The sequence below is a fragment of the Anarhichas minor genome, unplaced genomic scaffold, assembly GCF_050575085.1.
Source record: "Anarhichas minor isolate MPS153535 unplaced genomic scaffold, ASM5057508v1 ptg000007l, whole genome shotgun sequence".
Lineage (NCBI taxonomy): Eukaryota > Metazoa > Chordata > Actinopteri > Perciformes > Anarhichadidae > Anarhichas > Anarhichas minor.
Genome location: NW_027466453.1, coordinates 9,990,120 through 10,016,339, shown reverse-complemented (window position 1 = coordinate 10,016,339; position 26,220 = coordinate 9,990,120). Strand labels below are relative to the sequence as shown.

The 26,220-nt window shown below is 46.7% G+C and overlaps 2 protein-coding genes across 7 annotated transcripts in view; one reads left to right on the top strand and one right to left on the bottom strand.

The window, feature by feature from the left end:
* The first annotated feature begins 765 nt into the window (after positions 1-765).
* hexim1 (HEXIM P-TEFb complex subunit 1) lies at positions 766-2,673 on the top strand. The gene has a single exon (XM_076085725.1). It carries the CDS (start codon positions 1,095-1,097, stop codon positions 2,199-2,201), a length of 1,107 nt encoding a protein of 368 aa, XP_075941840.1. The 5' UTR covers positions 766-1,094; the 3' UTR covers positions 2,202-2,673.
* Positions 2,674-3,241: 568 nt separating this feature from the next.
* The window catches only part of arhgap23a (Rho GTPase activating protein 23a), a 61,844-nt gene continuing 38,865 nt past the window's right edge, over positions 3,242-26,220 (bottom strand). For 2 of the 6 annotated variants that reach the window (XM_076085721.1, XM_076085719.1), the window contains 21 exons: positions 25,949-26,041; positions 24,169-24,247; positions 23,203-23,263; positions 20,027-21,686; positions 15,626-15,781; positions 14,590-14,701; positions 14,452-14,491; positions 13,213-13,350; positions 12,815-13,123; positions 12,659-12,720; positions 12,435-12,553; positions 11,819-11,937; positions 11,562-11,714; positions 11,358-11,436; positions 11,192-11,265; positions 10,964-11,053; positions 10,755-10,880; positions 10,598-10,639; positions 10,028-10,121; positions 7,324-7,355; positions 3,242-7,197 (listed from right to left, as the gene is read on the bottom strand). In XM_076085721.1, the coding sequence (XP_075941836.1) occupies positions 5,770-7,197; positions 7,324-7,355; positions 10,028-10,121; positions 10,598-10,639; positions 10,755-10,880; positions 10,964-11,053; positions 11,192-11,265; positions 11,358-11,436; positions 11,562-11,714; positions 11,819-11,937; positions 12,435-12,553; positions 12,659-12,720; positions 12,815-13,123; positions 13,213-13,350; positions 14,452-14,491; positions 14,590-14,701; positions 15,626-15,781; positions 20,027-21,686; positions 23,203-23,263; positions 24,169-24,247; positions 25,949-26,041 (5,066 nt within the window). In that variant the 3' untranslated portion in view covers positions 3,242-5,769. The remainder of the gene's footprint in view (positions 7,198-7,323; positions 7,356-10,027; positions 10,122-10,597; positions 10,640-10,754; positions 10,881-10,963; positions 11,054-11,191; positions 11,266-11,357; positions 11,437-11,561; positions 11,715-11,818; positions 11,938-12,434; positions 12,554-12,658; positions 12,721-12,814; positions 13,124-13,212; positions 13,351-14,451; positions 14,492-14,589; positions 14,702-15,625; positions 15,782-20,026; positions 21,687-23,202; positions 23,264-24,168; positions 24,248-25,948; positions 26,042-26,220) is intronic. The other 4 variants (XM_076085720.1, XM_076085722.1, XM_076085723.1 and 1 more) reach the window with 4 other exon arrangements.

Here is a 26,220-nt window from a genome sequence, read left to right as displayed (position 1 = left end):
TTCACCCGAGCCCCTGTCCGACCATGTATCACTCCGCACGACACACACAATATTCAAACTGAAACGTTTAATGAGCCAACTGTCACACAAACGACGCATTTTTATGCCACTAAACATGAAAAATAATTGCATTTTGAAAGTAAGCTGTTTTCACTTATTTTCCAGTGTGAACATTCAACACGGACTAGTTTCCTTAAGAGGGTTTCTGCATTTCGCTTCAAATACAGGAGGGTTTTCATTGTATTACTTATTCAGCGTTAGACTGTGCGGTCTGCAAATGAAAGTAAGCCCTACTAATCCTACTTATATAATATGTTTATTTGTTCCAGTGATCATGTGACGCCATTCGACAGTATTTAAATTAACTTGTATTTCGTAACTTTTCTCCGTGTCCCCTTTATTTGTAGATGGTAGCGTCCATATAATGCCCCGGACTGCTTTCTTGGTGTGGATTACGTACTTTTGATTGACTATTGGACTGTCCAATCAGAAAATACTTTAAGCTTAGCAACAGCAAAGTTATCCTCTTGTCCAATCAACTAAGAGAGGGGTGGACCTTATCGTGATCAAGTATCTGCCATTTGATTCGTTAAAATGCTCGTCAGTTATGGTGGACTTGTGGACTATGTAGTTCGATATGGAGGCCTCCGACAGTGCTTCATCGAAATTAAAACCACATGTCCCACAATTCAACGGGGTTACAAACAGCTGCATCCGCACGAGTAGAGGCGGAGCAGCTATATAACCACGAGCTCCCTCTTCTTGAGTATCACACTGGACACTGTTGTGACGGCGAAACGTCGTCTCTGGGTGAACGAGAGTTCTGACAGCAGCGAAACAGTTAATGGTAGTTAGCGACAGTTGCTCTGACAAACCCTTTGAGCAGTAACAAGTGTTTACTGTTCGGAAGTGTTACTTTTCATTTGCGAGAGTTTGTTGTCAGACTCTTAACTTTCTTCAGTGATTTCTGGAATACGTATATTTAGTTTAAATTGAGTTTACCGTATTTTAACGAACTTTTGAAGCTCAGTTTTGAGAGCAACAACATTGTGTAAAATGTGTTAAAAGCGGAGCCATCGGAGCGGAACATCAGGATGACGGAGCCAGCGGAGCGGAGCCATCACCTGAAAACTTCAGGCAGCCCATCAGGTGGGAGCAGCGGAGACGCGTTGGAGCATCTCCCAGACAGGAACCGTGCTAGACCGGAGAATGGCAGCAGGGGGCGACAGAGATACCAGAAGCAGCAGCACTGTGGAGACATCAACACAGACAAGTTGTGGCAGAGGAAAGGCGGACTGAGGGGGGTGTGTCCTTCCTTCGCAGCCGGAAACGTGCTTCCAAAGTGCCCGATCGCAGCTCCGTCCGACCAGAAACCCGGCGTCCACGCAGTGGTTGACGGTGATCACACCCCACAGGACAAAAACGGCGAAGGCAGACCGCTGGAGGAGACTTTAAACCAGGCGCAAGAGGACAGCCACATCGACTCCGATACTGGCTTGGATGCGCGTCTGGGCAAGAAGAGGCACCGGCGCAGGACCTCCAAGAAGAAGCGCAACTGGAAGCCTTATTACAAACTTAACTGGGATGAGAGGAAAGCCCTGGAGGAGAAGGAGACGGCCAGGGCTTCCCGGTTGAGAGAGGAGATGTTCGCCAAAGGGCTCCCAGTGGCCCCCTACAACACCACCCAGTTCCTGATGGATGAGCACGACCGAGAGGAGCCCGACCTCAACACTGAGACCGGGGTCAGGCGGCCCTCGGGGGTCGGGGTCGGCAGCCGCACGGAGGACACCGGCAGCGAGGAGGACTTGTTCGACAACAACAACGAGGAGGAGGAGGAGGACGACGGCAGCGGCGGAGGCGGAGGCAGCGACGGCATCGGGAGACCCGGGAACGCAGGCGGGGAGTTTCTCCAGAGAGACTTCTCCGAGACCTACGAGATGTACCACGTCGAGAGCCTGCAGAATATGACCAAGCAGGAGCTGGTGCAGGAGTACCTGGAGCTGGAGAAGTGCATGTCCCGGCTGGAGGAGGAGAACAACCGGCTGAGGCGCGCCGTGGAGCCCGGGGGTCTGACCGTGGAGAGCTCCCTGGTCCGGCTCGGAGAGCTGGAGAGGGAGCTGGAGAGACTGAGGGCCCAGAACACGGAGCTGCTCCTGCAGAACCAGCCGAGCAGTGACAGGGGCCACGTCGCAACCAATTAAAAGGACACAATTCACGGGGGGAACCCCTTTTCAAAAAGGTAAAATATGGGACTGCTGCATTTAAAAATAAATAAATCAGTTTTCTGTAATCAGTTTGTCATTTGGACGAAGAGTCCTTGCATTGCAATGCAATAATTGCTGTTTCTCTTCTATTTGGACTGTAAAGGTGTCCTGTTCAATTTTTTGTTTTTCCAAGAAGAAATGTAAATATTTCCAAAATAAGATTCTTTTTATAAAGAGAATGTATTTGACAACACGAGAATATTTTGTTTGTTTCCCGGGTCAACTAATAATGCTGTTCCGTTTTTGAATTTAAAATAAAAACATCGTATGTTGCAATTTCCTCTAATGAAAGAATAACGAATTACAGCTAATTGGGTCAGCTTTTAAAAGACTGTTTTGCGGAAGTAAATTCCAGAGTGAATATTTTAAGTTGTGTGTTAACATAAGTTCAAATAAAATTTTGAAATTCTGTTGTGATGTGTTGTAAAAGCCAGCTCTAAAACACAGGAAGTGTGAACCTGTGCGTGTCTTTATGTCAGCAATACAAACGGTCGCAAAGCTTTTCTTGTGGAGATCCTGAAACGGGCGCCGGAGAGGAAGAATCCACGGACTGGAGGGGGGGGGGATGGGATGTGATGGAGAGATGCTCTTTATGAAGGTTAACCCACTCTCGAGTTTAATCTAGTGGGGGTGTTTTGCAAGCGGAAACGCTAGGTGGGTTTATTCCAGATAAACAAATGTTTTATTAAAGCTCTATTTCTGGAGTGATCACACGCTTCAGTAGATTCCCAGAATTACATACATTTTAATAGATTACACGAATATTAAACTACTCATGTGCGTTAAAACAGTCTCAGTAGTTGGGGTGTATTTTGTGTGTAGTTGAGATGAAGTTTCCTTCACGAGCAGAGAGGCGATCTGTGCACTTTCCCGTGGGGAGCTCGTGTTCATCTGCAGCCACTAAAGGGCGCCACACAGCTCCTATTTTAAGCCTCACCCTCCCCCCCTCTTAAAAACAAACACACGTGAGAAGTCCGTTTTAAACATAGTTCTGTTTATTTACATCATATGACCTTGCTATAAAGCACACATCCATGAGGGAAATGGTTTCAGGTGGACGACCTTTAAGTCCAGTCATTTTCATATTAGTTATACTCCAAAAAAAAAAAGCAATTCCAAATGTACACAATACAATATGTTACATATTAAGAAAGTATGTACAAAAAGACTTTAAAATACAACAATGAAACATAAGGTAAGAATCCGATTTCAGACAGCACGGCAACTTGTTGAGTTTTGTGATGAAGTTATAGGCGGTTAGTTCATCTGTGAGAAACACTGATGTTGTCTGACCTCATGCCGGTTTGGAGTCGGGCTCGTTGGGTGTACCATATTCACACACACTGGATCACTAGGCAGAGAGAGTGCTATATGCCTCTCAGCAGCATACGCTGTTAATGCCTGTGTTAAAGGCAAAGAGAGTGCATAGACATGTCCTTGGCTTAAAGTGTGCTTTTAAAAAAAATTTTTTTTAGTTAGACTGCTTGTATTAAATGTACACATCTTTGGGTCAGTGCCTTAGTTATACCATCAACCACAGGAGAGAAGGGCGGAGACCCAAAAACAAAAGGAAACGGAAAGATAAGAACCGACCATGGCACCGCAGAACAAAAACACATTCCAGAAATCAGGCACTTGTAGAGGAAAAAAAAAAAAAAATCTTGAGGTAAAAGAAGACCATAACTTATCATTTATTATTATTATTTCTTACGGGGTTATTTGGTCAGATGAGTGACTCATGACTGAGGAAGTTACACACCTCCTGTTTGTGTTATTGTGTGATGGCAAATCAAGACGAGAGATGAAAAACAATAGATTCATTCTGTATTCGTTTCCTCTGGTGTAACATTTCCCCCGTCAGGTAGGATTTATTGACCTTATGGAAAACTCCTCATGTAAACCCCCCCGAGGTGATAAACGTACAGACGGATGCACCCCTCGAAGGAGATGTGCTGAAAACACAAAGATCACCACCGACCGAGGTGAAAATGTATCCGTTTGTATGCGCCACACAATATTTCGTAACAGTCTGTTGAACGCCGCCAGGCTTCTCTTTCACAAGAAGGAACACACTTCGACTTGAGCTCAGTAAATACGAGCAGATCTGTGGAGGCATTGCTCGGTAATCAACACTAGACATGAATAACAAAACAGAGGAGTTCAGCCATCACAGCGTGGTGCTGAGCTGCCTGCAAACTGCCCAATATAATGTAATAATCACCAGATTTTCTTCTCTTGCTACATGTAGTTGCTTGTGTACATGTTGATGCAACATTGTTGGAAGTACAATCTCCAGAGATACTTATTTATAAGATCATATCTCATGAGATAAAGGTTTTCTGCACAGCGCTGAGAATCAGAGAGGAAGGCCATCTATGAGGAAACCAGGAGTCACGTTCATCTCCTGTGGACAGGTACACCCACATCGAGGAACAATAAAAGTGTTTTACTTTAATACAAAATATATATAATATATATATTGAATATAAAACAAAAAAAATATATATATTAAGGGAAACATTTCAAGTAACGTCTTGAAAGAAAATGACTTGTGCACTTTGTACGCACTTTTGTAAACCATAAAAAAAAGGAACTAAAAAAGTAAAAACAAATATGATAAACGTAATATTTATATTTACAAGGTTAACTTAACAAGGCTTTGTACAAATGTTACAAAATTGTTCAACACAAACACCTGCACGCTCAGACATGATCACAATTATTGTTGCGCAAACACACGCGCACACACACACGTAAACATTATTAACACGTAGAGAGAGACGACTGTATGCTGTGTGTTTGTGACCCACCGTGTCTACTGTTTGGAGTATAAATGAGTGATTACAGTGTCTGTGGTCTGAGGAGGAACACGTTAGAAAGACTGAAAAATCAGTTGAGATCTCTTGAAATAGTTTTAAATTGACCGATAACGTTTTGTTATTAGAAGAGTGTGTGTGTGTGTGTGTGTGTGTGTGTGTGGGGGGGGGGGTCGACTGTCTCTTCTGGCTCACTGAAGCAAAAGTTACCGTTACACCCCACGGTGATAAGAAGCACCATTCTCTCAAGAACCATCCAGCTCTGGTCACTTGAAGGGATTCGACCCTTTAAGTCTAAATGTCTGTGAGCTGGAAGGCAGAGGAGACGGGAAGGACGCTCGGTTATCACTCAGATGAGAATTATTGGCTGTGATTGTGATGAGGTCTATTTGTGTCTCTGTCCTGTTTCTGTATTATTTATATAAAAGCACACATTTTGGAATAAAAAAGAAGAAAAACAAAAAAAAAAAAAAAAGCTTTGGCAACACTGGAAAGCCCCTTGCCATGCAAATGGAGCTGATCAAAAAGAAAAGGGTGGGCTGCTCTTAAAGACCTGGTCAGTGGTACACTGTGCTGCACCCGGCAACTAACCCAGACCCTGTTCACGCTGCTGCCGGTCTACTGACCTGCAGGGAGTCAGCGGCTCAGCCTGGACCCCCGTACAGACGTGTGGGGTCAGCTGGCAGGGCTCACAGATACTGGTGGAATCTAGAGGTGGGTGCGTGACATGTAGCCGGTCCTTGGTCGAGCCCGTCTGCATCCCGAGGCAGCCCTGGTGTTTTGACCTGGTTTTGAGTGATGGGAGACAGGGGGAAGTCGCTGACGGTCAGTAGGGGTCTCTTGTCAGAGATCTCAGTTGGGGAGGCCACCACGGTGTGTCTGCGCCAGGCGCGTCTCTTCCTCCGCGTCTCTGGTGACAGCGGTTTTCGCAGTCCCACCCTGCGCAGGTCGTCGGCCGAGCCCAGCAGACGGGCCCGGACCTGATCCGCTAGGGACCTGCCGCCGGGGCCGGTCGGGGTGAAGGAGGCGGCCTCGCTGGGTGGCAGCGAGGGCTTGGGCCGGGCCAGGCGCAGGCTCTCCTGGCTGCTGCCTGAGGAGGGGTTGGTCTTAGAGGTCTCCCTCCTCACTCTGGGTGACCCGGAACCGGCCCCGTCGCCGCCAGCCACGACCCCAGACAGCTCCAGCAGGTCCAGAGAGCGAGTCTTGCCCTTCTCCGACTTCAGCTTCTTCCTGGCCAGAGTGTCGCACTGGATCAGCTTGTGGGAGTTGAAGGAAGGCCGCGAGTGCAGCCTGTGAGTGGTGGAGGAGGAGGAGTAGGAGGACGACGAGGGCGTGGTGGACCGCGCCCCCCCTTCGCTCCTGTCCGCGGAGTCCGGTGTGAGCGCGGTGGGTGGGGCGAGCAGGTTTGTGGGCGAGAGAACGGGGGGTTTGTAGTGCGTGTAGAGGAAGCTGCGCGGCGTCGCTGGCGGCTGTGTGTTCACGGGTGTCGTCGGGTGTTTGTCGGGTCTCTCCTGGGTGAGGGAGCGCGAGGCGAAGCCGCTCTCGTTGTCCGTCTCGCTCACCAGCTCGCTCTGCTCGTCATCGGCATCGTCCCCCCTGCCCTCCGACCCCAGGCTACGGCCTAACGTGGAGAGGGTGGAGTAACCAGAAACAATAGAGCGAGCGTCCTCTGGAGCTCTCCACGGCGGGCCTTTCACCTCCGCCCGCGCCTCCTCCTCGTGCAACAACACGGCTGCCTGCCTTCCTCCTGCCTCCTCCTCCTCCTCTTTACAGCACGGCCGACTGGGAATAACCGCCGCCACCTCCTCCTCTTCTACCTCTTCTTTCACTCCACTTTCAACAACTTCCTCATCTTCCTCTTCCTCTTCTTCTTCATCCTCGTCCTCCTCTCCCACTGCTCGAGGAGCAGTGTCTCCCACAGGCGACTCTGCCTCCTCTTCCTCCTCTGCCCCTAAATGTCCGGCTTTGATTGGCTCGTGCTCGGAGTCGTCATCGGTGCTGCTGCCCACGCGGCGGCCATTGTGGCGCTTCCTGCGTTTGCGGCCCGTAACAGCCGACATGATGGACAGAGTCAGGAAGTCTTTGGGTGTAAGGTCCTTCTTTGACCCCCAAGAGCCCTGAAAAAGAAAAAGAAATAGCTGTGACACTCTTATTACATCACACTTTATATGTCTTAACTACTGCGTGTGTATGTCGGTATAGGAACATCCAGAGTAACCTTGTGCCATGTTAAGAGATGTTACCTTTGATTTAGCTGACTCACTGTTGGTTGAGTCTGGGGAGAAGAGAATAAAAACATCAGTGGGTCAGAACCTTTGAAGTTAACAAAAGGCCAGAACAGTCGCGGTGGAGGACACAGAGGCAGTTGGTGCGATCATCACTTTTTTTTAAATCATAGAAAACTGCTTCTGCATGTTGCACTTCTGTCTGCACTTCAAACCCGGAAGTCACAAGCCGGTGTTTCCCATCAGCTGTCAAGGGGAAAACACCCGCTGTGACGTCACAGATGTGGTTGTGGCTTGAGCACAACATACTTGAAAGTTTCAGCAGTTTTACGTCGTCTTCCTGATCTGCCAATTTTTTTTTAAATTACAAGATTCCTCTAATCTAATCTACTAATTCCTCTACTAAAGTTTAAGGGACTCGCCTTCCTCTGTGCCCTCTGACCGTGACGGACCCCCCCCCCCCCAGTACAAAGACACTGATTTGCGCGTGTGGACGACACACAATGATTGGGTAAGCAGGGTTTGGTGTTGGAGGCATTAGGAAACCACGGCACACACCGATGACATCACAGAAAAACACTGATGACATCAATCAGGGAAAGAAGCGTTGGGAGGCGTGAAGGCAGAAATAAGTTTTGAGTCCAGAGTACAAAGAAACACAACTCCCTCACAGCACAAACACAGCGATGCAGGATGAAAGCTGTTTTTGTCTTTCACGTAGTACGGAATCAAAATCTTTGGAGGAACCCGGGGCTTTGAAGCGCTCTAGATGGAACCGTTTCTCATGAACCAACAACAACGATATCAATCCAGTTTATCTTGTGTGTCGCATTCCAGATGGTGGACAAACTGTCCACCATTTAACTACAAGGCCGGCGGTTTGATCCCTGGCTCCTACCGTCCTCATGTCAAAGTGTCCTTGAGTGAGACTTTCTGCTTTACAGCAGCCCACTGAGCTCAGTAATTAGGGAATTAGTCAGCAAAAAAAAAACAGCAACTTTGATAACTGACTCATTGTCTAAAGTCATTTAACAAGAATAAATACAAAACATTGTCTGATTTTAGCTCTGCTCCCTAAATGTCTCTGTTTTTGTATCACTGCTTGGAGATCAGGCCTTCAGCTGTACCTTTTTTGCTATTTATAGACTAGAGAACCGATCCACAGAAACCGTTTCAGTTTCTGCTGTAACGGTTACTAAACTCTGGGACCTATCACGAGACTAGGTCATAATTTCTGGTAGCAGCTATGGTATTAATGACAAACATTTAGCAGTGGTGAAAGAATGCGATGGGTCAGTAAATGTTAAAATATCATAGCTGATCTTCTCTTGTTTTGCTAAATATCTGAGGGACTTTACTTTGAAAGGTCACTTCTAGAATATTTGCTAATCCAAATAGATAAATGTGGATTCTGGCCGATATAAAAAGGACTTGCCTTCTTCTTTGCGTGCAGATGTTGGCTTGGACCTCAATTAAACATTTTGGGAAACAAAAACCGTGGATGAAGGGTGAAAGTGTGCGCCACTACTGAACCTCACACAAACAAACCAGATTACATCTCTGATGTCATTGTGGCCTTTAAAACGGCAGGTCAGAAACGACGCCACCTAGAGTCCCTTCGGGAGGTAAGCGGGGCATGAGGAGCCTGATGATTGGACTACGCTGACTAAAGATGCCCGAAGGTTGAGTGGAGCAAAGTGCTCGACAACAAGACCACTAGTGTGGGAGTCGTCTCTCAGCGACAGACCGCAGTTTACACTCCAGTGTCAGATGCAGCAGCTTTAACAGGCCGTTAATTCATTAGTCCGACACTGAAGTGACATGTTCTTACAGGGACCTCCGTCTGACACTGAGAGGGAGACACTGAGTCTAAAGAGGGTAATGGAGACCATGGAGACACAAACCATCACCAAACACTAACACTCTCTCTCTCACCCACACAAACACACATTATTTCACTTTCACAATGTGATTCACAGACTCGGTTGCACACCCACGCCCACACAAACACACACACACACACACACACACACACACACACACACACACACACACACACGTATTGCCAGGGGAGTTCCCATCCTACCGCAGTGGCTGCTCCACAGGCTCAGCTAAGAGAAGGAAATGCAGAAACGTACAGAGAAAGTGAAAGATTGACAAGATGGGGGGGGGGGGGGGGGGGGGGAAAGAGGTCAGCAGAAAGGAGAGAAGTGTAGGCATGCTATCAAACACAGAAACACTCCGAGTACTAACAGATGTCAGACTTTCATTTCTTATGCCGCGTTCTAGTTCTGTTGGAAAAGAGGGAACTCTGGCTTTAAAATTGGGACAAACTTCCGAAGAGGAATCTCAATCAGGCGAGGAAACTGAGGTCATGTCATCACTTGGGATCATTATTTTTAACATGCTTTTAAAGAGCACCGTCTTAAGTCGTTTACTTTTATGGATTCATTGGAACAGGATTAATTTACCGACTTGTTGAAGTCTTATTCTTGAGAATTAAGACTCAGTTCTGCTCATTAACATCATAACGTCTGCCAGCTGTTTCACTAGAGCCCACACATTGTAATTATGATACACTGGTGGGGAATTCCCTTCTTCCAGCTTGAAATGGAAAGCAGCATTAATTTGGGGTTGCGATTACATCTACCCGAATGCTATTGGTCGACTTGGTCAGAGCTCTAGCGGGCGATTGGCTCAGAGCACTCAGCAGCGCGCTCACCTGAGGCCTCCCCGAGCAGAGTGGTCCTGCCAATGTTGGACAGCAGGTGGTCGATGTTGGGGGCGGGCTGCACGTCCTCCGTGTCCACCGGTGTCTGGACGGAAGAGAGACACAGATAACGCTTTTGAAAACAAGTCTAGAATTGTTTTACTTTATCTTTGTGCTCCCGACCACAAAGACAACACTAAAAGGTCAAATCTAAAGTTGTAAATGCCATGACTCATTGGCTTCATGAAATAGCACAAATGCTCAATAAACATTTGACTTATTTTTCTCTTTTTTCAGGGACTTTCTAAGACTTACTGTCATCATCTTAAAACAACATCATTTGCTGCACAAGAATGCATCAAATAATACTTTTTCTTAAAAAGATGAAGCGATCCCCCAGATTCTGAGTCATTTCACACCAACTTGAAAAGATTCTCAGATGATGAAGTCACATACTGCACGTTACTTGCAAGTTTTCAGGGCAACTGCACATCAACTCAACTGAATCTTTAAATAACTGTCCCCCGCAGTGCATTAACGCTTTCAATGTGCAAGTCTGAAGAAACAATACGGGAAGCATACCTTTTCATCCTTGTCTTGCTCTTCAGCGAAAAACCAGTTGCACTACAAGAACGACACGGAGAGAGAAATATTTATCTTGAAAGTGATCATGGGTCATTTTAATGTGTGTGTGTGTGTGTGTGTGTGTGTGTGTGTGTGTGTGTGTTGCCTCTCTCACATGTTGGATGAGCGTCTCTACTATCTTGTAGCGGTCGGGCATGTGTGTGACCATGTCTTTCATGTTGTCTTCAGATGTCCGAACCAGCGTCGGCCCGAACACCAGAGCCAGGTTACGGGGCTCCATCTACACAACGACAACAATACATTAATACCGAAGATGTCACAGCGGTGCATCATGATTATATTTACAAACCGTCTTTGACGCACCTTGTTTTTATCCGAGCTGTCGGCTACAGTCTTCAGGTGAACAACCAGGAACTTCAGAGTGTGGTAATAATAATCTGGGAGGTCTCGGATCTGCGAAAGAAAACAAGAGGAACGACAATATTGATAAACCTGTTGGACCTGCCAAACTTCTTCCCTCACACACACACACACACACACACACACACACACTAGCAAAGTAGTAGCAAAGTAATACAAACAAATACGTACCAGTTTCTTCATGGTCTTTAGTCTGTCTGATGCACTGTCCATCCGGTTGGTGTCGATGAAGTCGTTGTACTTGTCTGTAAAGATATCAAAATGCAGCGGGTTTGATATGAATGCACGGCAGCGTGAGTTGTGCGCGGTCGGCTTGCAGTGACACGTTTGAACAAACCGTTGGTGAAGAGCGGCTCTGGAAGTTTCCTGAAGAAGGATTTCAGCAAACTGCTGACAACATTGAGGTCTTGCCACTTCTGTTGACAGAAACAGAGACAGAGAGGAGTCAGAGCTCATCGTATCTTTCCCGTTGTGTCGAGTAAAGTTGAATGAAAACGGTTTGTGGTTTATCAAATGCACAGGTGTGTTCGTGTGTCCTCACCTCCTCTGTAGGGTTGATGTCGCATCCCTTGTTGAGCTGGTCCTGAAGCGCGGACACCATGGCGTTGTTCCCGGGGACTCGGTAGATCCCCGTGTACTCCAGACCCATCTCCTCCACCAGACCGCAGCAGATCTCCACGATCAACGGGATGAACTGAGATGGACACAGACGGAGTTTAATCACAAATAAAACCTTCAGTGATACTAGTAGTAGTACTTTTACTGCAGTCTGGTATGACAGACGATATTGAGGCTAACCTTGTTAATCACACCCGGCTGACAATCCTCCAACCTCACACCAAAAGCTTTAGGCCCCGACTTCTTTGACTTCTTCATGATGTTGATTCCCCACGGAGACTTCGGAGGAGCGCTCTCATCTGAGGACAGTTCGGACAAAAAAAAAAACGTCACTGCTTGTCACGGAGCTTCAGTGTTTGCTTCTTGGTTTATCCCGTCCTTACAGATTCTAATGTCAAATATCTGATTTCTATAAGACTGGTCAAAGAGTCACAAATAGTACAAAAAGGATGATTGCAATGATAAAAATGTATACAATTTAAACTGGCACCAAGCCTTAGAGTTAGTATTAAGCTGCAATGTATGTTACTTATTAGTGGAGTAACAACCTAGAACTGTTATGTTAGACTTTCATAGTTAAGATTATAAAGCGTATTACCCCTAATAAATATAAAACATAATTACCCAGAACTGAGCCACCATTTTTACCTCAATATCATCTTAGAGGAGAAACAACGCTCTCTCCAGGTGGTAATAGATCTCATAACTTCTGACATTTAATCAAAAACAATAATACAGTTTTATTTTAGCACAGTAAGTGGCAGGTGTGTTTGATTAGTCTGTCCCCGACGCTGACCTTTGCCCTCTGGTTTGGGGGAGCGTGGCGCCCCCGCAGCGTTTTCCGTCTTGGTGAGCAGGAAGGGAGGCTTCATGCGGGACATCCTGGGAGAGGAGTCGGGCTTGCTGCCTGTCGGACTGCAGGGGGAGACAGAGAGACAGCTTTAATTCAAGCTGTCCGTCATGACAGCGGATGTGTGCGGTGGTAAAGAAAGATTCATGCTCTGTTATCAGGTGGCCCACCTCTGCTTCCTGTAATCATTCAGTTTCTTATTGATGAGGGCCTGTCTGGATATACCGAGCTCCTGCAACAAAACAAACACATCTGTTATAACCACACACTCGAGGCACACTCACAGAGGAGCTTCAAGTCTAACAGGTGGAGGCGTGTCCTCTGACCTCGCTGTCCGTCTTGCTGTTCTCCCTGATGACCTTTATCCATTCCAGCATGTCCTCCCGATCCTCGGCCTGAAGCAGGTACTCGCAGAAGTCCTGGGTGGTCAGCCGCAGGGCGTGCTTCCGTTTGGTCTCGCTGTACGCTATGTCCACCAGGCAGCCCCGGATGCTGATGGGCTGCTCGTCCTCGGCCGCACCTCCGATCGTGGCCCCGCGGAGCACCGCCTCCCTCTTGTCCTTGTAGAGGAACAGCGAATGGGAGCGGAGCACAGAAAAGACCCGCTTCCACGGACGCATGCCGCTGCCCACCTTCTGTGAGAGAAAGATGAGATGTGAGTGTTTGCTTGCTCGCTCGCTTTGAACGCTTTTTCTGCCTCGAGCTCTTTTCTTGTCACGCCCACCTTGCCCTTCTCCGTGAGGATTTGTTTGAAGTGCAGCCATCCTTCTTGCCGCACGTCGCTGTACGTAATGTTTCCCAGCTCTGAGGTGGAGTGGCGTTTAGATCGCACCTCCTCTGCTGTGCCGAGGTTGTCCAGAGACTGAAACACAACCGAGGAAATTATCAGAACATTTGTTGATGTTCTTTGTTGCCTTGAGACCTGAAAAAAGACGTTAAATCTGAACTTTCTTCCCTTTTGTTTCAGTATGGTAATCAAAAGGTGTGATAACAGAATGCCACCCATTTCTGACAATGAAAACTAATTAAAAACCTCTTTCTCTTATGCCAAAATAATAACATGAAGGATCTTTACTTGCTGCTGATAATGTTTTTGCTGAGGTGTTCATTCAACTTTATGTTCATGTAGTCAGTGCTGCTCAGGGTGTAGTTGTAACCCGTGTTCCTCTGTGTTTGGCATATTTTGAATTTAAAATTTCTCCTCTTGCATTACATTACACCACGTTACAAGTGATGCATCAGTAGCTGAGGCAGCAACAATTTGGCCTCTTTGTGCCGCTGTACTGTGAGTTGCCAAACGCCGCTTTTAAATCTCACCTAAAAACTGATTCAGCATTATTAAAGCTGACACTGAACAAACACGACTAACTCGAGTAGTAACTTGTTTTGATTCAAGTTTCAAACCTTGATTGCAAAATTGAAATATCTATTACACTTTCTGATGACCTGAGCATGTCACAAGTAAACCTTTCAACGGTTTCGTAAATAAAGCAAAAGTAGTTGTGACTTTCAATAATCAAGTTGAAAAGGAAATGAAGGGAAATGCCGTTTGCCATCATCTTGTACTGTGGTCGAAAGCTGCACAGCTCACTTAAACGTCACTCAAAACCTCAGGAAGCATTTACGTGGATCTCGTGTTTTTTTAGGTGCTTTCACAATTATGAAATAACATAGCCACAGATTACATAAGGGAAGTCTTAAAATGACATTTGTATGCTTTAATTTGTTAAGCAAATACCAGTTGACTGTCTGTAAGCGGTTGTTAGTTTGTTAAATGTGTCGGTTAAGCTGCAGGGCATCGATATTTGTTTATAGTTTGTGTTCTTGGTTTGATAATCTGACAAAAGGACACGTGAATGTAAAAGTAGTCACCTGCACAAGTAAAGCAGTGAGAAACAAGGACAGGATTTGTAAAAAACAAGGTTTAGGTGATGTTTAGAGGAATGAAAGGCGAAGAACTCACCCCGTCTGTGAAGAAACTCTTCACTCTCTTTGGTAGCCTCCTGTCAAGTACAACAACACAACATGAGACGTCTGCCTGCACGTGTAATTCAAATGGGTGCTGTTTGAATCTCATCCGTCTCAGACTGACGGTACTCACGAGAAGACTCGGCCTTCCTCTCTGAACGTGTTGAGTCCTTCGTCGCATGACTTGGAGCGCTCGGTGGTGACGGCTAGAAGATAGGAGGAACGGCGACCGGATTTAATACTGCCTGCTCGGTGAGAGGATGAATGAGCAGAGAGAGAGAGAGAGAGAAGGAGAAACAAAGAGACAGAGAGAAAGACAGAATGTTGATGTAATGCCAATCACCAGCGTGGGCGGTGTTGGATTAGGAGAGGGGATAGTGAGGGAGGAAGCAGGAGGTGGTGGTGGTGGAGGAGGTTTGGGTGGCGTAGTTAGGATGAACGATGGGGAGATGAGCTGGAACACTGGGTTAAATTAAATCAACTCTGGTCACTTTTCTCACCACTGGCATGCAGGTGTGGCGCCTGCAAACACAGACTGACGTGCATTTGTTTAAAGAAACATATCATGCGAGTTTATCCAATTTGACTAATCCGGGATTTAAATGAATCTGAAACACACCGACTCTTTTGGGCTTCGTGCACAACAAGACAAACAAACCAAACACAATCTGAGCAAACAAGTTTGTATGAATTTCTTTGTGTCAAACATGCAAATCTATAAATTCAGCATTCAAACATGTTCATCTTTTCCTGTTATTTAGCCTCAAAAGTTCTTATTTTCAGAATTAAGACAGCATTATTGGGAAAACCGCTTTACTAGAATCATGAAAAATTACACTTAATTCTGGAGAATTATTTAAACAACTTGATTTGAATTAGAAACTGGTTGAAATTGGATTTGACTGAATTTGAGTGGAAAAAATACTTTGAAGACTTATCACAGGAAAACACAATTGATAAAATAGGAAACTAAGCAGTGAGGAAAATAAAAAATCCCCGAGACCCTCTTGAAATGTATAACTAACCAACCAACCAACTAACCAGGAGGGTTTTAAAATACCATGCATGATCAATCCTTCTCTGAAAAAGAACTCACAAATATTTCAGCTGCATGCAGTGGGGAGGAAGGGAGGGAGGGATGGGGGGGGGGGGGGGGGGGGGGCACTCACTGCAGTCCTGTGAGAAGAGCCTAGTGAGGGGGAAGGTGAAGGTGGGGGAGGCGGGGCCAGTGACCACGGCGGGTGCCGAGTTCATGCCGCTGGATACCACGGAGGACGCCGGCACATGGCGGGCGCGCAAATCAGCACCTGGGCTGGTCGGCTCATCTGTGGGAGGGTGGAGGGGAGGCAGGAGGAGGAGAGGGAGGGGGGGATAGGTTAGGTGTTAGAGAAAAAGGCCAGAATGGAAGAAGAAGGATATTAAAAGGGTGTTAGATCAGGAGGTGTGTAAGGGAGAGGAACGACGAGGAACTGCAGGGTTACCGTCACAGATGCTAAACAAGAAAATTCAATTCACATTTTCAATTTCTGTCGCCTCATCTGTAAGTCTTTCATCTGCAAAATCAACACATACGACAATCATACTCGAACACGACCCATTTCTGGGTTCCAGTACACAAAAGGACAAACCACAAACACAAGATTCTACGCTCATTTACAAATGCACTGAAGAAACTAGAGGATTGAAAACCTCTGCAACTGTGTCCGGAACGAAATAACACGAATGCAACCAAAATAAGCAAGCGGTTTGCAGAGAAGCAGTACCTGAGTCGCCTGCTGCCATTGGAAGAGCTAGTCGGTCTCTAACGGAGGCGGTTTTGTAACAGAGATTTACTGGCTCCAGGTTTCAGTTCTTTATTAAATCTACAGCGCTGTGTGATACTCGTGAGGACACATGCAGGAGAAAAGACACAATCTAACAAAATATGAATATCATGGATAACTGTATATGTAGATGCTTAGTGCTAGTTTTATGATTTTGTGTTTGAGACGACAAAAGGCTTAAAGCAGAATATATAGGTCACGCAGGCTACAAGTGTTTAACAGTTTAGGCTGATGCAAAGGGATATGAAACCGCAACACACACACACACACACACACACTCTCTCACACACACACACACACTTCCTGACTGACAGATAAGAGACAGGTCTACTATTTGCATTGAGTGAGGAGAAGCTGGATTTGCCGGTGACTTTCTATATTGTCAGGATTGAGTTGCTGCAAGGCTCCAGCGTGTTCTCAGTGTATACTGCAGAGGGCAGCACAGCCTCTGCAGACTGGAGGGACTCTGAGATCCAGCACAGACCACCACAAAGCCTTTTTTTGTAAATTCCTGCTATATGCTCTCATCTCACTCCTGTTCAGATTTCTTTTTTGTTTTTTTACCTCTTTGTCCCAGCAACTTCCTGTAATCATCCTTCAACCCTCAGCTTCTTCTCTTTTCTCTCTGTCTCTCCTTCCCTTCTTCCGCCGACCACCCTTGCCGTTCTGTTCTTCACTCCTGTGCACACTAGAGTCCGACATCAGGCGGAAAACATTTCCAATCTGGGGTGAGGAATCTGCCCGTTTACAGCGCTGCCCAGAAATAGCCGGGCTTGTGGGTTTAACAAAGGCCGTCATTAACAGGCAGCCAGAGAGTGAGCCCAGAGCCACACGACAGAGACGGACCAGCAGAGGGGAGCAGCATGCTGCAGCACACTCTGCCACAGCTCTACAGGACATCCTGCATACAAGTCCTTACTGTGAATGTATATACGCACCATGTATATATATCCCAGTCTGGGGATTTTTACTTATTCAGATACATTTGACAAAAGGACTACATCAAACGTTAAGGGTTGAGTAAATTCTCCTGCATTTTCACATTCCTTCAAAACTCCTTACGAAGCACATGGCGAGTCTTTACTTACTAGAGCAGGAGTTAGGGAACCAGCATCTAAATTAAACTTTTTCCTTTACCTATTTTGAGAAATATGAACATGTTTTTTTGCAAAACCTTTCTTTTTTTGACAGAATAAACTTCTCAAATGTTAAATGCTGTACAGCTGTAAGAGATCTTTGCCTACTATTGGCAAATTATGGTTCAAACTGTATTATTCAGGCTGAAGTAAAGATTCTCTTCTGCTATTTATTTTCCTTATTTATTGATTGACCGTTTGGTCAATAGAATGTCAGAAAATAGTGAAAATTTAAATCACAATTTCCTTAAAGCCCAACGTGACCACTTCAAACTGCAAGTTTGATTCGACCAACAGTCCAAAACCCTCAGATATTCAGTTTATGTAAGACAAAAAAAAATGCAAACCCTCATCATTGAGCAGCTAATATTTACCATTTTAGCTTAAAAAATGACATTAACGAGCAATCGATTAGCAAAGTAGTTGTCGATAATTGGTTAATCGTTTCAGCGGCCACAAGAGGACTTGTGGAAGCCAGTACAGAAGGTCTTGGTCCTGGTCTGGAGTGTCCAGGGTCCAGCTAGTAAAGACAGTCATAGACTGAACCCCCTCACAGACACACATCATCCAGAGCAGCACAACAGCAGCACTAAGGGCGGGAGCTGAGAGAACGGGCCCCTTCTGTTCCCAGCAAGGACCGCCACAGAAACCTCTTGGTAATTTACAGCTTAGATTCATGTCGAAAGACTCCAAGTGGGTACAGAGTGAAATACTTCATCTGTGAACATGCCCCTTCTTGTTTTATTCACATTGTATGAGCTACAGAAATAAAAGAAAATACTGCTTTTTCTATATCTCTATACTAGACGTCGTAAAAACCCATTTGCCGGCAGACACAGCCTGCCTTTGTGGTCCGTGCCTCCCAGACACGAACGACAATGAACGCCTATTAAATCACATATTCCCAAACAGGCCCCCAGATCATATCGGCATCTTAGTCAGAGAGATAAAGAGACGGAGAAAGACGGAGAAGAGAAAAGTTATGTTCTTGTCTATGGGGAGACTCTAGCCTAGTTTCAGTTTATGGCCATAAGACGTGTCCCGGCCTGCAGCTCTGACTGCCAGGTTTCATCTAATTCAGGTGAAGGTACGAGGCAAGAATGTGCTCTGACAGACGGACTGAGAGAAAGCAGAGAGAGATTCCTCCTGCTTTGCAGAACCCTTCTGGATTTTCTCTCTTTAAATGACCTTTTTTTCTGGCCGAGCGTGGCTGGGCTCAAATATCAACGCTCGTTCCCATGTTGGGTCGAAGAGTCCAGGGCAGCTGATTTGAATCAATCGGGCATCGGGGTAAGCGGCGGTTGTTTTCCTCAGCCTGCGACAGGCTGGTGGCGGCACAGCTCACCCGATCGACTGACGTTATTTGCGTATGGTTTGACTTAAAGGCTGCTGTACACGTCAAGTGAGACAAGGCAACATAAAGCCTGCGAAGCCCCTTCTCTTTGAGTCTTTTCAGAGCGGGGAACAAGCTGGGACAGGACCACAATCACTGACACCGACATGTAGGCTATAACTGTACGGTGCATATTCATGCAAACAACCTCATATAGGCAAACAACTACATACTGTATCCTGCATGCACTGAAGCTATTACAGGTTGTCATTATCGGTTTATGGCTGAATCATTCAGGGTACTCTAAACATAGCATTTTGTTTCACTGCTTTTAATTAATCCAAATTTCTGCGTGGTCCATAAAAAAGCAGATTAAGTCTTTGAGGAGAGGATTAAAAGTGTTCCTTCCTTAGATGTCATTTAAAAGCAACATTACACAATGTTGAAAGGGAGCCGAACTGTAATGAAGACGCACATAAAAACGATTATAGTCAAAAGATGACACAAGACTAAGAGTCTACAGCCATGCTTGCTGCTCTGTGATGCTGTACGGTGGTGCTTTAAGCTATATGCTAATGCTAGCATGGCATTATGCTCCCAATGACAATGCTAATATGCTAATGTTTATAATGTTCACCATGCTCTATCTTTGTTTAGCGTGTTAGCATGCTAACATTTACTATAAAAAACGAATACGGCAACTGACTAAAAGATGACAGGCATTATAGAAGATCACGAGCAGTACCTGCTGACACGCAAACAAAAACACACACACACATTCTGGATGTCAAGACTCCACCTCATTTCCTCAGCATGGTGAGGCGACCTTAGAGACCAGGGGCAGGCAGCAGGATTAGGGAATTCCCATCAAATATGATTCAATCAAACTACTAATACTGTCTGTAAGACTGCGGGAAGTGCCTGTATTACCCAATGCAAACATTCACAGACAAACACGCACACACACACACACACACTCACACACACAATCTCTCTGAGAGAATGGAAACTGCATCTGAGAAGAGCCTGGAGTCTCAATAGACAGACAAGAAGGAAATTAAGGAAACACACACATTCCCCTAAACTCATAATTCTGTCTGGATTAAAGCTTCTGCATTTCATCTCAGCAAAGCTTTCACTAATATTCAATAAACACTCGGTGTGGATTACGATTTAGAATGGAAGCGATGGAATCTCAAGGTCAGTTGGAGTTTTTTGAGAGCGGATTAAGGTGTAAGAGAAGCCACGCGAGATGAAGCTCGTGCATTCCTCGCTTACCTATGAAGGGGATCGAGGCCAGGGAGTCGTCCTCTATGGGGAGCGGGGCGAGGTTGCCGTTTGGTTTGCGTGGGGCTCCATCTCCCTTGGAACCGGGGGCAGGAGCCGCGTCCTGGGGATCAGGAGAAAACAAAGAGGGTTCTAGCCCGTCCATGGGCAGCGCGTAGTGAGGGTGACGCATGCCGTGGGCGTTCCTCCGCCCGGTGGGAGGTTTCTGCCTCAGCACCACTTCCTGGGTTTGTGCCGCCACCACCGCCGCCTCCGCCGCCTCCGCCTGCCCCTCCGCCTGCCCCTCCACTGACCCTCGTTCCCTCTCGTGGTTTGTCGGCCTGTACGCTTTGTCCTGGGATTCGGGGGTGGCAGAGGCAAGGGGGGACGCGGCAGAGGCAGTGAGGGGTGCCGTTGTGCCCTCCGGGGGGCTGGTTTTAGGCGTTGGGTTCCAGTTCATGTGAGGGCCGGAGTACGAAGGGTCCCTGAAAGAGTGTGCTTGCTGCATGATCCGGCCCGTCTTGCGGTAAAAAGAGGGGCTGTAGCTGCGGTAGCCCACCGGCTGGTCGTCCATGCTCTGCCCCGGGGGGAGCCGCCTGCTCTGGGGGGCCGCCTGGTGGGACTGAGGCTGGGAGTGGGCCTGGGTGTGATTCTGGGGGTGGTGTTTAGAATGTGACTGTGTGTGTCGGGACATCGGAGGAGCTTGTGCTGCACCGAAGTGCCTCGGATGGGCGTCAGTCCTCGGGGGCGGCTGAGGAGCCTGCTGGGGCCACGAGGGCCTCTCAAAATGAGGTGAGACCAGTCCAGCTGCTGCTCGGTCCAGCATCTCTAACGAGCGGCCGTGGCGATCGTACTGGGCTAGCAGGTTTTCAGAGCGTGTTCGGGTGTAGTTGGTGGCAGTTGGGCCCCTACCTGGGCCCCCCTCCCTGTCGCCATAGGACCAGTAGGGCTCTCCCTGGGGTCCTGGTCCTGACTGCTGTAGTAACATCAGAGTGTCCTGGGAGGCGCTGTGCGGGAATCCACCCGACCGCTGCTGCTGCCTCCTTGAGTCACCGAGCCGGTCCTGAGAGTAGCTGCGGTGGCGGGTCTGCATGCTGCGTCCTGGGCGCTCAGGTACCTGGTTGTGGTACCAGGCGGAGAGGGCCTGCTGGCAGAGCTCGGTGCGACCATGGCTGAGCTGGGGCAGGGGAGGACTGGTCCAGGCTGAGCTGGACTTGCGTGGCTGAGCCTGAGAGGAGCCGGCAGCGTGGTGGTTTGGGTAGTGGACTTGCAGCGGGCTGGACAAAGGGCCTCCTGATGAGGAAGAGGAAGAGTAGGAGCGCCCCCTGGTCTGGCCCTGAGGCTGCTGGCTGGTCATACCGTACTGGATCTCCTCTGTGCGGTGGGCCGGGCTGCTGTGACCCACACCTCCTGGCTCTCCTGCCCGTCCTTCCTGCCAGCTGGCGGGGCTGCCCACAGCGGAGCGGTTGTCCAGGGGCGAAGAGGGGCTGGAAGAGCCTGGCCAACGACTCCAGTTATCCAGCTGGTTCTGGCACATGGAGCCAGACGGAGGGGCTCCAGCAGGGGTCGTGGCCTTGGTGTGTGGGTAACAGAGGGGAGGCGGTGGCGGGAGGTACTCGGCTCCCCCTGTGTAGGGTTCGTTGCCTGTCAGGTAAGCATCCTGGGAGTATGCCTGGAAGAGGAGAGGAAGATGGAGGACAAGTGAGATAAGACAGAATGAACGCTTGAAGAAAAGGTGAGTGTGCGTGGCGACGGCGACTCTAACTAATTTGCTCTTATGGTAAACAAGTTCGACAACAACACTGACCAGAACTCTGACTCGCTAAGACAACCTCATGCCACCGTACGTTACACAACAAGCCTTTAGGTGGAACGACCTCTCAGCTCAACCCCTTCAGTTTGTCTCGAGGGCCTCTGCTCTGAACACAAACACATGCTAGCTAGCAGACTGCATGAACTGCCTCGAGCAAAAGTCACAACACTCACTGGAACAGCAGCCGGCAGCAAATGTCCCCGACAATGTTATGTATACACACACGTACAGGATATGTATTCGCAGCGCGGCACTTTAGGACTGTCCAGTGCAAATAAACAAGTGTATAATCAACCGACTACTTTATCAATTAGCCACACTTTTCACGTTTAAAGCATTAGTTATAACTTCATAACACCAGAGGGACAAAAACATACGAGCTACGATCCCTTTTCCACCCTCGAGATTAAGTAAAGCTAAGTAAAATCACAGACGAGTTGTTAATTAATGTATACCTGCACCAGCAAACAGAATCCATAATCTTTCCTCAGGTTGCGTGTTTAGCTCGTAGTCGCCACAAACAGTCACAGAGGAGCAGGAGGAGGAACGGAGGACGAGGGAGAAGACCACAAACACTCCTGCTGCTATAACCTGCCGCTCTTCTCCCAGACACGTTCAATCGGTTCCCTCGTTTCCCTCGTTTCCTATTACTTTTTGTCGTACGTTTTGTTTTTTTAATCTGTTGCTTCTTGTTTTCTCCTCTGTCGGATCGTTCCAAACTCCCTCTCTCCTCCCTCTCATTCTCTGACTTACTCCACCCTGTGGGAGTGTGGAAGGAGGCGCAGCACTGCTGATGTCATGCCAGGAATGCAGCAGATACAGGCGAAGCAGCGAAGGGGAGGAGTGGCAGGACAGAGGAGTGGGTTTATAATGTTAAGATATGGCAGTTAAACGTAAAAGGGAGAACCAAGCTTTGGCCTCTTTCGGGCAGGGACACTGATGTTTCTGCATATGTGACAAGGATCACTCAAGTCTGGCGGTATCTGGTATTTGTGTGTTGACATGTTGCTCCGGGTTAATGGGAGGGGCGAGGATTGATGCATGTCTGATCATGTGAGCGACCTGTGGAGCGACAAAAATGTGTTGTACAGTACATGGGTGTGTGAACGAGCACGGAGCTGTTTTTGTTTTTTTTCAAATCTAAGCTTCGATAGGGGCTGTTAATGATGTAATCTAAACACAGAGCAGAGAGCCTCTAAGTCACTCTGCAGCCATTCCAACAAACTCTCTACGTTCTTTGACAATCCAGGTTAAACTCGGCAAACACGACTTCCTGCAGTGTCCTCACATAATCCAAAATCTAACAAAGTGTGCAGTGCATGATGCGTGTGGGTTAGTTTGTTCAGAGAAGGTGCGTGAAAAATCCCATACTCACACTTACCAACTGAAGCACGTCTTCATCCTTTGGCATAATGGAGAGCTCCAACACACTTTCACTGTGAGACATGTACAGGGGAGGAAGAAGAGGGGAGGACGGGAAGAATGAAGACAAATAAAACAGGCTCACATCCAATATCCTGACCTGGTGCTTGATACAATGTAATGTTTTTATTAATCCTCTAATTTATAGAAATGTTTAACTAAACTAAAACATCGACAGCTGAAGTGGACACCAGCTGGGGACGCACAGAATCGATCCGGCGACGCTGTATCAGGCTTCATTGACTTCATTAAGTGGATCGGGTATCGGCCAGACGCACCCGATCCACATCAAACACGCTTTCATCACCAACATCATTATAAAGTTCAGTGTTTCTGCCACGATTTACATTCAGTACCACAGCGATCCCCTCCATGCCACCTTACATAACGATGTTCTTAACGAGCTCCATGCTGAGAGGTAAACAGATCTTTAGTTTGGGGGAAAAAAGGCGAGCACTGGTATCAGATTGGGAGTTGGTATCAGCAGTCTGAGTCGGGGTATCTCACATCAGGAGAGTAAAAAGTTGGTTCGCACATCCCTAACACCAGCCGGCTGTGCTGCAGCTGACCTCTAACCTCCCTGTGGATTTTGGGGTCTAAAATAACTGATAATAAAATGTCAGAATCTAATCCAAGCATTTCAATAGGAAAAGGTCACCAGGATAAAACCTTCCAGAGTCCAGTGTCACTTTTCCAAGCCTCTAAATCCGCCTCTGGAGAGCCACGGTATCCATCTTTCAGACCACGTGAGTGAGGAGACTACGCTGCTTCAGGCTACTCTTTTTTTGAAAAGGCAGAGCAAACAAATACTGGCGACTACGTGTGTGTGTGTCATGTCGATGGTAAAGAAAAAGCAAACAGATGGTTCTCTAAATCAACACACCGAATGCTCGAAGTGCTGACAGGCAGAAGGTCTTACCTGTTCTGGATTAGGGCTATCACCTGCGAGTACGTCTTCCCTAGAACACTCTCTCCGTTCACTTTCACCAGCCGATCCCCTGCGAGACACGGACGTGTTATCATATCGTATCCGGCACATTTTACAGGTTAATACGGGAGGTCTGGATGTTGACCTTTGACATCTCAAGCAGGTGCAGACCTCCGGGCGAGAGAGAGACACACGAAGCAGGGACCAAGGCAGCTGTCAAAACTTGAAATTCAGTTGTGGAAATAAGTTGTAATTTAATTTACTACAAAATCCTTTTTATTTACGTTCTAATGGCCAAAGTGAGTCTGAACAAAACATGCAGGCAAAACATTAAGTCTATTATCTATATTATGGGAGGCATACTAAAGGCCTGTTCACACCAGCGACAAAACAAAAAAATTAAAAGAAAATACAGAATATTCTTTTGACTATTTTTCACTTTCAAATCTTTCGCACCAAGACTAACAAGATGTATTCGTGTTTGGTCTGAAAAGTCAATTCAAAATTAAACTTATAGTTTTTATCATTATAATAAAGAGCAAGCCCCATTGTCTTAAAGAAAGCGTCTGTTGGTGACCTTCTAAAAAATGAGCGCATCCATGACATTACCATATGTTTAAAGTAGATTAGCAGCCAGTAGGAATAAGGTGTAAACGGGATGTCAGCACAGCTTAGTGGTTCGTGAACCGACGACCCAGAAAAAGTCGTTCGAGAACGACGTGTTCACAATTTGTATGCATTCATGGAGACTTCATCCAGGCTGAAACACATTCAAAGTGCTCAGACTGTAATGTGTTTGGCATGTGTTCACGCTGGCCTGTGACTTTCTGGATGTGACAGCGTGTGTTGGAGCATGCACACTGCAGGACTAGTCTGTTCTGTCTGAGCAGCAAGACACAACAAGCACACCTCAATAGCTCTGTCACATTCAAATGAACGTGAACATCGGAGTCATCGTACTGGTATCTGTATTATCTGTAAACTCTGAGTGTCGGATGTCACAGACTTAGTTAAATGAAAGCAAAACTGAAAAAGCCTTATTCTGCTCTGACATGATATAGGTTGAATCTTAACTGGTACTAAACGTAGAGACCATATTACGCCAGTCTCTTAGCATCTCTGCACTGGCTACCAGTAAGACACAGCACTGATTCAAATACTTTACTGATTATTTTTAAAGCACAGAAAGGCCCCTGGCCCCTGGCTCCATTGCTGACCCTTTAACTCTTTATGAGCCAGAATGCAACCTTAAATACTCAGACAAGGCTGTACGCTGCAACAAACTGCCTGAGGAAATTAGAGCAAAATCTATTTCATCTTTTAAATCCCTTCTAAAAACAGGCTTTAAAAAACAGGCGTTTATGTGAATCACTGCCATTCAGGAGCTTGGAATCGCTTGTTTTTCCTGCGTTTCTTTTACTCCACTGTTGTAAAGTTTTGATCTGATCTTAATCGTATCTCTGTTTAATAACGTTATTATGATTATGATTATTATTATTATTATCATCAGTATTATTATAGTCATTCTACTTCGTTTTATTATTATTGTATACGATTGTTATTAAATCACCCAATGACGTTAAAAACAACTAGTCTCTCGTCAGGGAAAAATAATTCTTGATATAATCTATTGCTAACGAGAAACGGCCTGTTTTTCTTCTTCTCTGAATCTGCTCATGTCTGCAGCATCACGTGACCGGAGCTCTCCCCCACGACAGATTTACAATGCAAATCAGGACGTTCATGCTCCTGCACCATAAGTTCCCTTTACCTGTGCACAAGCCCGCCTGATGGGCTGGCCCTTTTTCCCTCACACTCTTCACAAATATGGTGTCCATCGGCTCCAGTCGACCTTTCTGATACCCTGCATGAGAGAAGGTAAAGAAGGAGGAGTGAAAAGATCAGAGATTGTGCCTGCTGAAGAAAGATTCATGTTAACTTGAAAGAAATAAAGCTTTAGGTTGCTCCTGGTATATGAGAGGCTTTTGAGTAATTGTGTTTGTGCTCTTCCTGTGTTTGGATTATCTACTAATACGTAACAGT